Source organism: Dermochelys coriacea, chromosome 2 (genome assembly GCF_009764565.3).
Source record: "Dermochelys coriacea isolate rDerCor1 chromosome 2, rDerCor1.pri.v4, whole genome shotgun sequence".
NCBI lineage: Eukaryota > Metazoa > Chordata > Testudines > Dermochelyidae > Dermochelys > Dermochelys coriacea.
The window spans coordinates 60,466,046-60,480,878 of NC_050069.1; the positions used below are offsets into that span (position 1 = coordinate 60,466,046).

The following is a 14,833-nucleotide window of genomic DNA, read 5'->3' on the forward strand; positions in this document are numbered from 1 at the left end:
TTGGCTGGAAGGGGCGGGGCCGGGGTCTAGCCTCCCCCCGGCCGGGGTGCATGCGCTGCCCGCGATGATAGGGCAATTTCTATCCTCCCAGGAATACTGGAGGGGCAAGACGGGTGAGGCCGTAGCTTTTATTGGACCAGCTTCTGGCGGCAAGAGAGACACGCTTTCCAGCCCCAGAATCATAGAATCATAGAAGGTTAGGGTTGGAAGGGACCTCAGGAGGTCATCTAGTCCAACCCCCTGCTCAAAGCAGGACCAATCCCCAATTTTTGCCCCAGATCCTAAATGGCCCCTTCAAGGATTGAACTCACAACCCTGGGTTTAGCAAGGCCAATGCTCAAACCACTGAGCTATCCCGAGCTTCTCTCTCTCTCTCTCTCTCTCTCTCTCTCTCCCCCCCCCCCAGAAGTTGGCCCAGGAGCAGATGTTGCCTCCCGGGCGCCCGCCTGCAACGCCCTTGGCTACGGCGAAATGGCCTCACTCGCTCGCTGGCTCCTTTAGGGATCGGTGCGAATCGGCGGGGCAGGGGGCATCTCTCTTCAGCGGCAAAGCCCGCTCCTGGGCACCAGCCCAAGCGGCCCTTCCCAGGGGCCGCCGCCGCCCCGGTGCGCCTGCGTGGGCTGCTCCGCGGCCGGGGGAGGGGAGCGGCTTCCGCGGGGGTCCGGCTCGGCGTGGTGGCTCCCGGACGGCGCCGACCCGGGCTCCCTGACGCAGCGCCCCGCCCTGCGGGGTGAGTAACCGGCTCTTTCTTCTTTATTATTGGTACCGGGAGCCCTCCTGGGATTCATCGACTCTCGCTCCCCCCTCCCGCTCTGCCTGAACGGGGTCGTGTCGGAGACCGTGGACAGGCGTGCGGACGAGGATGAACACGCCACGCGTGCAGCTTGTAACTGGGAGCCACTCGCCGTAGAGCCACGCGTGCTCTTCAGCGTGTTAGGCACATGCACATCATTGCGCGGGAGTTGCCGCCCTTGCTAGCCGCAGGGAGATAGTGTGGGAGTCATTGAACGTGCTTGTGGCACCTTAGAGACTAACACCTTTATTAGAGCATAAGCTTTCGTGACGAAAGCTTATGCTCTAATAAAGGTGTTAGTCTCTAAGGTGCCACAAGTCCTCCTTTTCTTTTTGCGAATACAGACTAACAGGGCTGCTCCTCTGAAACCTGTCATTGAACGTGCTGAGTGTGTGTAGGCACGCATGCGGCTTCTGCTGTGAGAACAGGCTGCAGACATGCTCGTTATTGTATGTGGATCATTGCACGCGCTGAGTACATGGAAATTATTGCACGAGTTGTATGGTAGTGGCAGCTGCTGAGCTGAACTGATACCCTCCACCTCCACCCCTGCTTTCTCCCTGTCAATGCATTTGTGTCTGTCTTCACCGGTTGCACAAAGCGGAGCTGCCCAGAAAGACAAAAGGGGAGCTGACACACAAAGGCCGGCAGTTACTCTCCCAGATGGCGACACACAGAGACATACTTCGCTAGCAGTATACTGATTACCATGTGGGTGCACTACATATGTGTAGGTTTGCATGTATTCTGTATATGTACTGTATGTCTCTGCGTATGCATGTAATCTGTGCGTGCAGTTAAACCTGTATTAGCTCTTTGTGCCCGTGTATGTACCAAGTGGATCTATGTGTATTGTAAGGACCCTGTTTGCTTTTCTCAAAAAGAAAAGGAGGACTTGTGGCACCTTAGAGACTAACAAATTTATTTGCTTTTCTGTGTGCGGCATGTGTACATCAGATGGGTGTCTAGAGAGAGTCACGTTTCTGAATCTCTTTGTTTCCTGTGTCCTCTTCTTTTCCTTGTTTTGAGAAATACCGCTCATGATTTCCAAGTCTCCGTAGATTAGGAAGCTAGCCGGGCGAACTCGGTGTGGGTTGCAGACAGTCTGCAGTGTCCCTGATATTTGTAATTGAATATTTATTCCAGTGTGTTTATTTTTAGTACTGAAAATACGGTATGTTGACCTTTTGCTGATGTATTTGGCTGTAAATAATAGGACTTCTCTTTTGAATGAGGTACATGGATGATATATATATACATATTACACATTCATTTTATACAAATATCTGTACTTTTGTTTTCACAAATAACATAAACTGAGTGTGTTCAGATGTCTTGCAGTTCTTCTATTTCAGTGGGAGCAAACCAGTAGGGGTTGGAAAATGGTTATAATTAGTTTCCTCAAAATAAAATGAATCTGAGTGAGTCATAATTGAGAGGTTAACTATGAGACCATTACAAGAGAGAAGATTTAAACTGGACAGAGTCAAGGGAGTGGGTGTGGGGTGGGGAAGAGGGGGATATACAATTGCTGGGAAAGGGTCTCAGACGTCCTGCTCTTATTGTTCAGGAGTGGAGAGGGAGCTTGGCAACAGAGCCCTTCATGTCCTTTTCTAGTCTCAGGTCGGGGAGCTGCAGTTGGGAGCTAGTGCTGGGCAAAGCAGGACAAAAGCAGCACGCTGACCTTCTGCTTGATCTCTCTGCATTACAGATAGGCAGATTTAACATCAGGAGGTTTTAAACAGGATTCCGTGCCGACAGCCTCCCCGCTACAGCCTGCGGATAAGAAGAGGCAAAGATGCAGATGAACAAGGGCTCTCCCTTGCCCAGGCTGGGCTGTATCTTGCACCCTGGCACTTTTTCATTGTTAAACGTGGCCAATTAATCCACGTGGGAAATGTTCCAGCAGAAGGATAGAGGCACCGTCCAAGCTGTTCATAGCTCAGCTGCTAGGACGGCTCCCTAAGAAGCGCTAAGAAGGATGGAGCCACAAAGGACACCGCTAGACACGTGCTCTTATACATTGATATGTGCCACGGTTAGTTGTGTGTTGGAGTCGGGGAAGTAAATCCACAGAGAATATGTTACACTTCCTTGGGTTTACATGATGATGAAATGGCAACGGAGGTTCTAAGTGAACAATACAATGTGTCCAATTTTTTTTTTTTTAACTTAACCCAAACTAGAGTTGCTGCCAGCATGGCGTTGCGGGAGATAACAAAGCAGCAGCACCCATTCTCCCCCAGAGAACAGCAACCGGAGGATCAAGTGGAGAGCTTCAGGTCCAAAAGTTTGCCGGCTCTGAACAGGTCTGCTCCTCGGATTACCGCAACACAAAGCACCCTCTTTGAGGCAGAACGAAATTTCCTGCACAGTTTCCAAGAGAGGTCTGACCTAAGATGTGGCCTTGACACCGACAAATCAGTTCACAGTAACGGTGCTGCTGCTGTTGCTTCTGGGACTGTGTTTTCTTTCACAGCCTCCAGCTTTTCAGGGATCGGGAGTTTCACTGAGAGGACAGACTGTAATAACTTTGCTGGCACAAGCAAAGGTGTTTCCCCAGCTTCCATGTTGCTAGCTCTCCCAGGTAGAAAGTATCTCCGCATGGTGCTGACAGATTCCCGTTTCTTCTTGATGTGCATGTGCTTTCTGACCTTCATTCAGTCCTTAATGGTCTCTGGGTATCTGAGCAGTGTTATTACCACCATTGAGAGGAGGTACAGTTTGAAAAGCTCTGAGTCTGGGCTGCTGGTCAGCTGTTTTGATATTGGTAGTCTGGTGGTCGTGGTGTTCATCAGTTACTTTGGGGGGCGCGGACGGAGGCCACTCTGGCTTGCCATAGGTGGGTTTTTCATTGCTCTTGGGGCTGCACTTTTTTCTTTACCTCATTTCATCTCTCCACCATATCAGATCCAAGAATTGAACTCTTCCCTCTCTAACGAGGGCTTGTGTGTGACTGGCAATAATACCGCTAAAGACCATTTGGAGTCACTGGCCTGTGTCAAGGACTCGGGTGGAAATGATCACTCCCTCTATGTAGCTTTATTCATTTGTGCGCAAATTCTCATTGGCATGGGCTCCACACCCATCTATACCTTGGGACCAACCTACTTAGATGACAATGTCAAGAAAGAAAATGCATCACTGTACCTAGGTAAGGCATCTTAGTAAAAATAACTGTAAGCTTTTTAAAAGGACACCATTGGCTCAAAATCTAATCCTTTTAAAAAAAAAATGAATTAAAGTTAGTTCCAGGTATTACACCTGCCCTGAGTTTCCCTGCTACTTTTTGTAGTGTAATAGTGATATTTTTTAATTTATTTTATTCTCTCCCATGCTGTATTGACCAACTCTTTTATATATAATTAGCTAGTGTCACTTGTTTTTGAGAAACTGTGACACTGACTACACACACATAGTCTCAAATGTACAGTGGGTCTTTTTCTCTAATCTTTGTCAGTCATAGTAATTTTTGGGGTTATAAGTAACAATAGTAGGTAACAGTTTTTCAGAACTAAATGTTATTTTACAGTTTACAATGTTCCATAAGAGATCTTTGATAATAATGAAGCCTTGTATTTCAAAACTTCAACTAGCCTACGTTTACCATAGAATCATAACATTTTGTGAATACAGTGGAAGAGTTGTCATATTCGAATAACATACTTTATTTTCCTAACATTTATTTATCCTTTTTTAGAAATGTGTTTTGGCACTCATCACTAAATCATCTGAAAACTTTACATAATTTAAAAAACATTTGTAAAATAATGGGAAATAATCAACCCCCACGGAAACATCACAAAATTAAACAGCCCCTCTCCCACATCTCAACTGTTAAATTGATCTTTAAATCAATCAAAAACGTGACCAGAAATTCATGTCAGGCTGTCCCCTGAAGTTCTCCAACCTTAGATTTTAGCAGACAGATTTTAGCAGGTGGTAGGAGATATTAGGTCACCCCCAGAGAACAACCGGCACCTGGCCCTTGGTAGTTTAATCGTGAGAGTAATTCCAATGATGGAAGACGGGTGATCTTTCAGATAATTGGGTCACAGACCAGTAGGCTTTTAGAGATCATGATTAGCACTCCAAATGTGTTTATGGAGAAAGCAGTGCACTGGTTTCCAAGTTTACAGTAGTATTTTGTGTTATCCTGTACAAAATGAAGCTTGCTTACATTGTACTGTACTATTTTAAAGGAAAATAGTCTCTGTGAGGGATTGAGAGGACTACTAAATGGTTTTGGATGCTCATCATTACTGTTTTTGTAGAGTTATTATTATTGACCTTAAGTTAAATTATTTTGCTCTCAAGTTAACCTTAAAAGCAATAGTTCCATGGAAAATGGTCATTCATGAATGAAACATGCCTAATGAAGTGAGAAGGTGTGCATGTAATTACTGTATTCAGCAGAAATATTAGATCACATGGGGAAGGCCCCAAGCTCACTATTTTTGTTCCTTTTTACCTATTCATCAGCAATTTGATTGTGCCCTGAACCATTTTTAAGCTAGTTCTCTAGGCGGTGTCTTTACAAAGCCCAAGGCATTTTGGGCAGTGCTGGTTTTCAAAAAAGACCTAATATGTTTTATCGTTGTGAAATATTGAGTAGGCAGCAGAGTACCTTCCCTTTCCCTCCTCCCCCCTGGTTAAATGGTGTTGATGTAGAAATGCAAAGTAGCACGGAGTGAGCTTTCTTGGAGTTTGGAAGAGAGGTAAGCAATCAGGTCAGGATTAGTGACTATAGCTTGTAGTAGCAGAGAAAAGGATTTGAAACTTTCACAAAAAAGAGAAGAAAAGGAGTACTTGTGGCACCTTAGAGACTAACAAATTTATTAGAGCATAAGCTTTCGTGAGCTACAGCTCACATTTGGTGGACCAAATGCATCCGATGAAGTGAGCTGTAGCTCACGAAAGCTTATGCTCTAATAAATTTGTTAGTCTCTAAGGTGCCACAAGTACTCCTTTTCTTTTTGCGAATACAGACTAACACGGCTGCTACTCTGAAACCTGTTATTATACAAAAAAGAGAGAGATTTCTGTGGCAAGCAGAAGGACAGTCTCTGAGTCCTGGGTGAAGAGGGAAGAAAGATCAGGATTCTGAAATTGGGCAAGCAGAACACTTTCACTACAAACACACAAGTGCTCTGAGTGGAGGATATTGAAATAAAACAAATACAATGAAAATCAAAGTATTAAAAGACTGCCTTTTAGATTAACAAAGCAGAAGGGAGTTGGAGATGTATGAAGAAATGGATGTGAGCCTGGAGTTATGGGACTGATTTTGCTCTCACTTACCCTGACTGCAACTTTATTGGCTTCAGATTCTTTGCTACAGATGCACAACTCATAAAAAGATGTGTTTTATTTAGCTGCCTAACTTTAGGCACCCACATTTGAACCATTTAGCCTATGAATCCATCAGTGTAGGGATTATGGGGAGAAAAATGTCAATGAATACAATACAACACCTCTAAAATAGATTTGTTGTATATAAAAAATATCACAGCTTTATAGTTCAGTATCTCAGGAGCTTACAGGGCTATAAGCAAGTGTTGTTTTCCATTGGAAATCTGGGTATTACTTCTCTTGAACAGTGTAAAGCTCTGTGGTATTGAATAATATATTGGACTTTTAAAACTGCCGCTTGTTCAGGACTGAATGTTGCACATTTGGGGCTTAGATCAGTGATATTATGTGGGTAAACTTGATATATTTCATCTTTTGGGAAAAGAGAAAACATTTATCTGTTGATTTAAACAAATAAGGCTATTTGAGACTTGCTCAGAGGATTGAACTTTTAAAAGTTCTGATGATGAGATGGATTAGTGGGCAGAGGGCAGGCATGGTAGCTGATGGTGAAGAATAAATGCATTTATCACATGGCTCTGCAATTTAGTCACGTGGGTATTACCCCCACATCTGTGGTATGTAATATTCAATTTTCAATTCAATGAGACTTCGTCAGGACAAGCTAAACAAATGTTAGCAAAGTATAAATGTGTGTGGGGTTGTGTGCATACCGGCATGTGCAAACAGAAAGGAAAGGATGGGGTCATGGGTGCTGAGAGACATTCTGAGGAGAAAAAACAATGAGCTTATGCTTAGTAAAGCATATCTTAGTGAGGAGCGTGTGTTTTTTGTTTTAAAAAAAATATTTTTCATATTTCAAAATGTAAAGACATTGACATAGGTAATTGAACTTGTTCTGCTTCTGAGTATTTTGCTCTGAAAAATATTTCTTAATTGAGACTTTTTGTTTACAACCATCCAACTTTAAAAAAAGTTCTGTAAAACCTTAGAGTTTAAAACCTCTTACAACCCTTTAAGGCTCGCCCATTTTTACACTAATTGTAATTCTGTAAAGCCTCTGCAGATCACTAATCCTGATTCTACGAAAACTCACTTTATGGGGCTCTGGAAGCTATTTTATTTATTTTCTAAATTAATCCAGCTCACGGGTTGAGTGGCAATAGCATATCCTCTTCATGCAAGCTCAGGGTGGACAGCTGTTTTAACATTCCTGGCTGGAAGTCCTGCTCTCAGAAAACACATTTGATGCTTATACATAGTCTCTTGGCTGCTTACACTTCAGCCCATCTGTCAGGATGGCACTGTGCCAATTTACAAGGTGGTATGTCATTTTTATTAAGACCAAGGTGCCAAGCAGTGATGTGCAAACTGCCCAAATACACGCAGTGCTGTTCTTTCATTTTTTTTTTAAAAGTTTCTTTTCTGTAACATCAATGCTGCACTGATTCCACATGCTCCTTTACACCTGTTGACACTTGTATGCCAACATACGAATAGTGAGAAAGTATAAGATGTGAAATTTGGAGGCCCTCATGTCTTTGAAAAAATCACTATCATGGCAGGCACCTGAGAAATATAAGAAGAGTCAAAGCAGCAGAATCCAAAACAGAAGCGGGCAATCAGTAGGCTATTTTTATTCAGTACTCCATTCTCTTCCTTGTAGGCTCTGTTATTATGAGACATGTCTGCTTTCAGTGGCCTGATATATGCAAATTATCCACTAGCGGCCAATTTCTACTCACATTTATATCAATGGCAAACTCCCATTGACCTCAATGGGAACTGGATTGGGCCTTAACTTTTTTTTTTTGTACTCTTGGCACTGTTCCTGCAAACTGACAAATTCTAAAACTGACTTACACGTTGAATAATTCAAACAATCCAGTGAAGGTGTTCTTGGATGGCTTAAAGAACCATGATTTATGCCCTTGTGGCTTTTGATTATAATTTATCTCCTGTAAAGATGAGATCTTGAGCATTTGATGGGAAGAGTGTTATTAGGCACTCATACCCATACCCAAAAAGAAAAGGAGTACTTGTGGCACCGTAGAGACGAACAAGTTTATTAGCATAAGCTGTCGTGAGCTACAGCTCACTTCATCGGATGCATTTGGTGGAAAGCTTATGCTCAGATAAACTTGTTCGTCTCTAAGGTGCCACATGTACTCCTTTTCTTTTTGTGAATACAGACTAACACGGCTGCTACTCTGATACCCATACCCCTCACGCTGTGTAAAGGCACTTAAGATCACCTCTTCCCAAAATTCCCTTTTTGTTTCAGAGCACTTTATTATTTGTACTGGAATTATGTCATTTTGGGGGGGGGGAGAGGGGTTTAAATAGCTCTCCTTCTACCTTCATACCTATCTTAAATTCTCCCTGTTTTGAACCCAGGAAGTTTAATTATATATAATATAATCCAAACACAGAGAAAGCTCTTTGGCTAGATTGTGAGTTCCCTGGGGAAGGGACAATTCTCTTATTTCTTGTTTGTACAGAACCTAGCACAATGGAGTCCTGACTGTTGATTGGGGCCCTAGGCACTACTGTATTAATAAATAATAATTCTGGAATGCATTCTAATACTTACTGTTCTAACATTAAAAAAACTCTTCTCTCTACATTCTGGCACATCCATTAGTGGGGATTCATCTTCTACTAGCTTAATTTTCATTTGACATTTGAAGTAGGATCACCAAAGCAAAAGCAGGGATCCCCTGCTAATTTCAGAATTAGGGTTGCCGACTTTCTGACTGCAGAAAACCGAGCACCTTTGCCACGCCCCTGCCCTGCCACTTCTCTGAGGCCCCACCCCCATTCACTCCATCCCCCCTCCCTCTTTTACTTGCTTTCCCCCACCCTCACTCATTTTTACCGAGTTGGGGCAGGGGGTTGGGGTTCGTGAGGGGGTAGGGGCTCCGGCTGGGGGTGTGGGCTCTAGGATGAGGATGAGGAGTTTGGGGTGTGTGTGGGGGGTTGAGGGCTCTGGCTGGGGGTGCAGGCTCTGGTCTAGGGCTGGGTCTGAGGGGTTTGGGTTACAGGAGGGGGCTCTGGGCTTGGGCCGAGGGGTTTGGAATGTGGGAGGGCGTGCAGAGTGCGGGTTCTGAGAAGGAGTTTGGGTGCCGGGAGAGAGCTCAGGGATGGGGCAGGGGTTGGGGTGTGGGATGTGGGCTCCGGGAGGGAGTTTGGGTGTGGGAGGGGCAGGGGGTTGGGGTATGGGAGAGGGTTCAGAATACAGGCTCCAGGCACTGCTGACTTCAGGCGGCTACCGGAAGTGGCCGGCATGTCCCTGCGGTCCCTCGGTGCAGGGGCCACCAGGGAGGCGCTGCACATTGCCCTTGCCCGCAGGTGCTGTCCCTGCAGCTCCCATTGGTTGCGCTTTCCAGCCAATGGGAGCTGCGGAGCTGGTGCTAGGGGTGGGGACAGCGCGCAGAGCCTCCCTATGTAGAGGTATGCACGGAGCCAGGGCAGGCAGGGAGCCTGTCTTAGCTCTGCTGCAACGCTGACTGGAAATTTAATGGCCTTTCAGCGGTGCTGACCGGAGCCGCCAGGGTCCCTTTCGACCAGGCATTCTGGTCGAAAACCGGATGCCCGGGAACCCTATTCACAACTGGTGGTAGGATCCAGATTGTATGGTTTAAGAGCACTGATACCCGCAAATTAAAGGTTTCAAGGAGTAAGTCTTGTATGTAGCCAAGAATAATGCCACCAAGGACTTTAAAAAACAGTAGTGGGAAGGTAAAGCTAATTCTTGCTATTTTATGGATATCCAATGTTATACCAATAAAATAAAAACCAGCAGGATCTTATTAAAGGGGAAAAGGTAAAATACCACATTTATTGTGAATACAGAAAGAATCATAGTAAGCAGTTAGTTATAGCTATAACATTCCATTCAATCTCATATTTATTCACACACAGGTTCTGCAAGGTTGTTATCGTAGTTACCAGCCTTAGAGTTGCTCATGCCAAGCCACTGGCCAGGTGGCCTGGACATGAGGAGGGAGCAGGGCCTTGTCAGATGCTCGTCTGATGCTCCTGGAAGTTGGTTTGCAGAATCAGACCCCAAAGTTCTCACTTTCTAGAGTCCATTTTTATAGGAATTTCTTCCTATGCCAGTCTATGGGAATTGCTCACCATACTGTTGCTGAATCAATCAGCAGATGGCACATTCCTGACCACTCCGTGCTGCCGGATGTTCTCTTGTTCTTTGGTTCTCCCATTCTTGAGGCTGTTGGGTGGATTCCAGTCTGCCCTCCGGGGGTCCTCTGGTTATTTCCACTTGATGCCTTCTTCAGCCCATGGACACTGGATTCTTAGGCTGGCACCTCTCTGATCATTCAGTTATTATACACACCAAGCATCCATCCACGTACATCCTCTATCTCTATTTTAATCACAATTGTTAACAAAGCGAGATGAATACAACAAAAGGGCGGGGAGTCTCTGGGTGCTGTTTCTGTTGTTACAGAGTATTGCTTTGAGTCTCTCTCTGTGTGAGTAGTTGTTGTTACAAAGAATTGCTTTGAGAACAGACTCTTAGAATGTACTAACACAATTAGCAGCTTGCAAGTTTCACACATAGAGGGAGAGAAACAGTACCAAAAACCAAGAGACCTCTTAATTAGTAATACCCTGGAATTTAAACTGTCAAAAATCAAACTCATTTGTGATTTTAATACAGAACTTCTTTAATATGATCCAACATAATCCCCCTTTTGACGCTAAGATTTATAATCTTCCGTGTCACTTTCTATGTAGCCTATTCAGGAGAAAGTACTGTGAGGCAATTTGAGTTTGTGATTCCAATTCATCCCACATACCTGATCCTAGTGATGTATCTTTACTACAAGGTTCTGGGGCAACAGGCAAGGTGAGGCACACCCACTTTTGAGGAGTCCATTTGGTACAACCTTTAGTATCCAATAGCTTCCCTCCCTCACCAGCCCACTGGCTCGAGGTCCAGGGTAGCCAGAAGGATCCCATGTGTAATATAGGGTTTGGGCTAACCTTCAATACCTTTGCCTCCAGGGACTGTTGGTGTGCAATTTTGACAACAATTTCTCCCATTAACAAGTCTGGTTTTACAATACTGGAAACGTATTGCATCCATTCATATTGATAAGTGTCAAACAATGATCTCTTTCTTTGTTTTAACAAATGCATCACACCCTTAATATTTCCCAATATGACCCAGAACATTTTGTGTTCCAAAGTAGCTAGGGCAAGTATCTGCATTTCAGTGCATTCCATAGCATGGCGGTATAGTTTCCTATTTCTAAATTTTTTCTTATGCATAAGCCATGTGGTAGTATTAAGCCATTGCCAAAGATTCCTTGGGCTTTTAGGTTACCTCGACCAATTTGGACCAAGTCTACATTGGCATGTACTTGTTTTTGTACCAGGCTGTCCTGTAGCTGAGACAGAGAACTTAATTCATTTTTAATCACCTGCAGGTCTGCAGTATTTTTTTTTTTTTTTTAAAAACACAACAGTGCTAGCAACAAGACAAGACAAAACATAGAACACAAAACACAATTTCTGTTGTGACAGTAGATTCATGGTATTGGGTTACTGTTCAGCTGGCATCAGCTTTTCCTGAAAGACAAAAGAACATGTTTCTACTCCTTTTTGGGGTGGCAGATTATTGCTTAAAATATTTCTTTTACAAATACCCTTGCTGATTGCAGATAAAACAGAGGAATTACCCCCATATTTTCCTGTTTTTGTTCTATAGGCAGGCCAGGTTTCAATGGCTTCTATCTTTTAAGGGTTATGGGGAAATTATCCCACTGTTTAGTCCTTAAATCCATTAGTGGGGTACCTCAGTTTCCCTTCTTATACAGCAGACCAAGTGTATAATGTTTTTCCTGCTGTGTTAAGCTTTAAGTTTATTTACAGGTAATAGCTGAGAAGCATCATTACCATATGACCTTAAAGGATTTTTCCAAAAATCATACATACTATACATTGTTACGGGGTACTTATTATCATTAAATTTATTAAAGTTATCTTGTTATACCATGCCATTTATTTAGACAGCTTGTTTGCTGACCAGGTATGTCCTTTATCTGCAGCTCCTTTGTGCTGCTTGTTCCTTCCTTCCTTTATCATTTAGGTAATTTGCATTTTCACAGACGCTTCCTGCTTTTGGATTTAAAGCCATCAGCAGCTCAGGGACTCTATCTTAAAAGGGACACAATCAGCTTTCACCAGAGTTTTGTTTACTTTTTTAACTTCTGTTCCAAAACACACAGCAATCTGAAAAAGAAAACCCCACCTATTGTGGCTCCCTTTGGAGCTCTAATAGCATTTTAATTAAGTAGCATGGTATGTTTGCATTTCTTTTGCCCCTTCTACAATATACCCTGCACATGTTCTGGGGAACATTCCTTCCATAAAGAAAAGGAGTACTTGTGGCACCTTAGAGACTAACAAATTTATTAGAGCATAAGCTTTCGTGAGCTAGTGAGCTGTAGCTCACGAAAGCTTATGCTCTAATAAATTTGTTAGTCTCTAAGGTGCCACAAGTACTCCTTTTCTTTTTGCGAATACAGACTAACACGGCTGCTACTCTGATTCCTTCCATAGTTCAACTTCCATAACATTATCCATATCAATTTTTACATAAGGTGTAACTATTTTTTTTTTGCTTACAGAGTTTTCATGTACCTTTATCAAACTGACAGTCTGATTACTCAGAGCCATTTTAAGGCTCAGTGTTTCCAACATTGCTTCTTTTTATTTTTGTGCACCTCATCCCTGCTGTTGCTTCAGAGGGGCACTGTCTTTTTAAATTTCTTATTATTTATTTATTTATTTCCCCCCTACTGCTCTCATCTGCTATTTTGTTACAAAAGCAAGCAAACAACCAAACAAAAAGAATCAAGAATTTTTTTTTCTCTTGTCCTGATTTTGACTGCCCTGCTGCAGTCACAACTTAAAAACATTTTAAATTTTGTAAAGCATTGAGTTACCTTTTAAGGGTAAAATGCCAAATCCCAAAGCTAAACAACACTAATCATCTGTGTCTGGCAGAAAGGTTTGTCAGTTTTGCAACTTTGAATTAAAGAGTCAAATGGATTTTTAGTGGCATTATTTAAAACAAAAACAAAACCAATTGGTCCTTAGAACTTTACATATGTAAAAAATGCAGAACCAGTATACTGGTAAGATTTTATCTAGAATGAGCTTGGGGGACTTGCTTTTTTCTGGGCATTATCATTATTCCTTCTCTTTTTAGATCTGATCAACTTCTCTTTCATCCTATTCATGTTTAGATTAATATTTGAAAACTGGAGCTCCATAAGAGTCAGGTTGTGAGGTACATTAGTGTAGCTGAGATAGAGGAGATGGTAAAATTACTCACAAGGGAACTGGGGCGGTTGCTAAACTGATACACTCTAGTGGAATAGTGTAAGCAAGGCCTCATTTGTATGTAAGGGAACGGTAGATTGGAAACCCACTATATATATATTATCAGACATTTGACACAAGTTACACTCTCTCTATGTATATTTAAAGAGGAATTGTTAAAATAGCTGCAAATTTTTTTCTGTAAATAAGTTTTATTAAATATAAGACAAATCAAAAGACTTGCATTTAAAAAATTGCTTTTGTTCCATTGAGACTTCCCCTGCTGTGCATTGAACTGTTGTAGCAGTACATGAAAACATGAACGTGAAATTCATTAGTGACTGATGCTAAGCTAGTTTACTTCCAGTGTTTAGCCTGAGAATGATGGAAAAGGCAAACAAACAAAATGAAAGGTAAATTAGATTTTTAGGCTACACTATGGCCTCTTTACATTGCTCTGGTTGCATAAAGACATAGGAATCCAGGGAGATTGTCCCATTGACATGTGGGGTGGGGGGCAGGGAAAACACAGTTCCTCCCCAGTCATCCCCCACTGTGCACACATGTCAAGGGGACATATTTCCTCCCACCAGTACAGGGCTGGAGGAGCTGTCTTGTATCAACCTCCTGTGTAGCCCCTGGCACAGGGACCTGGTCAGAGCACAGAGCCCTCAGCTGTTCTGCATTAGTGGAGTAGCCTACTAGTGACCAGTAAGGTTAAGTTAACTCAGAGGAGCCCCCCGGGTGCTCTAAATTGCATTGGAGGTCAGGGAGGCCCCTGGCAGGGCTCAGAATTTGGAAGGTACAAAGGTGAATCAAACCCGTCTCTGCCCCGCGCCCTGCATCCCCTGAGCTACAGATTTGGGGCCATAAAATCCTCTCTGTTTCCATAATTTAATTTATTAGAATCACAGGAAAGGAAAATATTTTTTTTAAATAGGATTTTTAAAATGATTGTGTCTTTCAGTTTTAGTTCTAGCCAATGAAGTGCAAGTTTAATAGTGAATTTAAGCTGTTTGTGGTGAAAACAAGTTCAGTAGTATTTTATAACCCTCCTGTTTCCAAACATAACATAATTTCTACTAGTGAAATGAAATATTAAGGACTAAAGATTCTGTGCACCTGATGAGCAATTTATATAGACTTGATTTAATGGAGCTGTCTTGCAAAAGGATCAGTGAGAGTATTCCTTGCGAAATTTATTCTCTGGGGGGGAATATAGATAATACGTGATTTTTTTTTTTGAGTCTTCAATATGTTGTCTTAAAATAGGAACTTCAGAAAGTGAAATTCTAGAAGTCAGAAATGTCTTTATTTCGGTAATAATGTCAATAGTGATGAAGTAATTGAAGGCAATAAGTGATTTTG

The 14,833-nt window shown here is 42.7% G+C and overlaps 1 protein-coding gene across 2 annotated transcripts in view; it reads left to right on the top strand.

Moving 5' to 3' along the window:
• Nucleotides 1-908: 908 nt before the first annotated feature.
• SLCO5A1 (solute carrier organic anion transporter family member 5A1) overlaps nt 909-14,833 on the top strand; it is a 106,820-nt gene continuing 92,895 nt past the window's right edge. Inside the window, exons 1-3 of one of the 2 annotated variants that reach the window (XM_043507738.1) lie at nt 909-1,015; nt 1,183-1,523; nt 2,505-3,947. In XM_043507738.1, coding sequence (XP_043363673.1) covers nt 2,909-3,947 — 1,039 coding nt within the window. In that variant the 5' untranslated portion in view covers nt 909-1,015; nt 1,183-1,523; nt 2,505-2,908. The remainder of the gene's footprint in view (nt 1,016-1,182; nt 1,524-2,504; nt 3,948-14,833) is intronic. The other variant, XM_043507739.1, reaches the window with a different exon arrangement.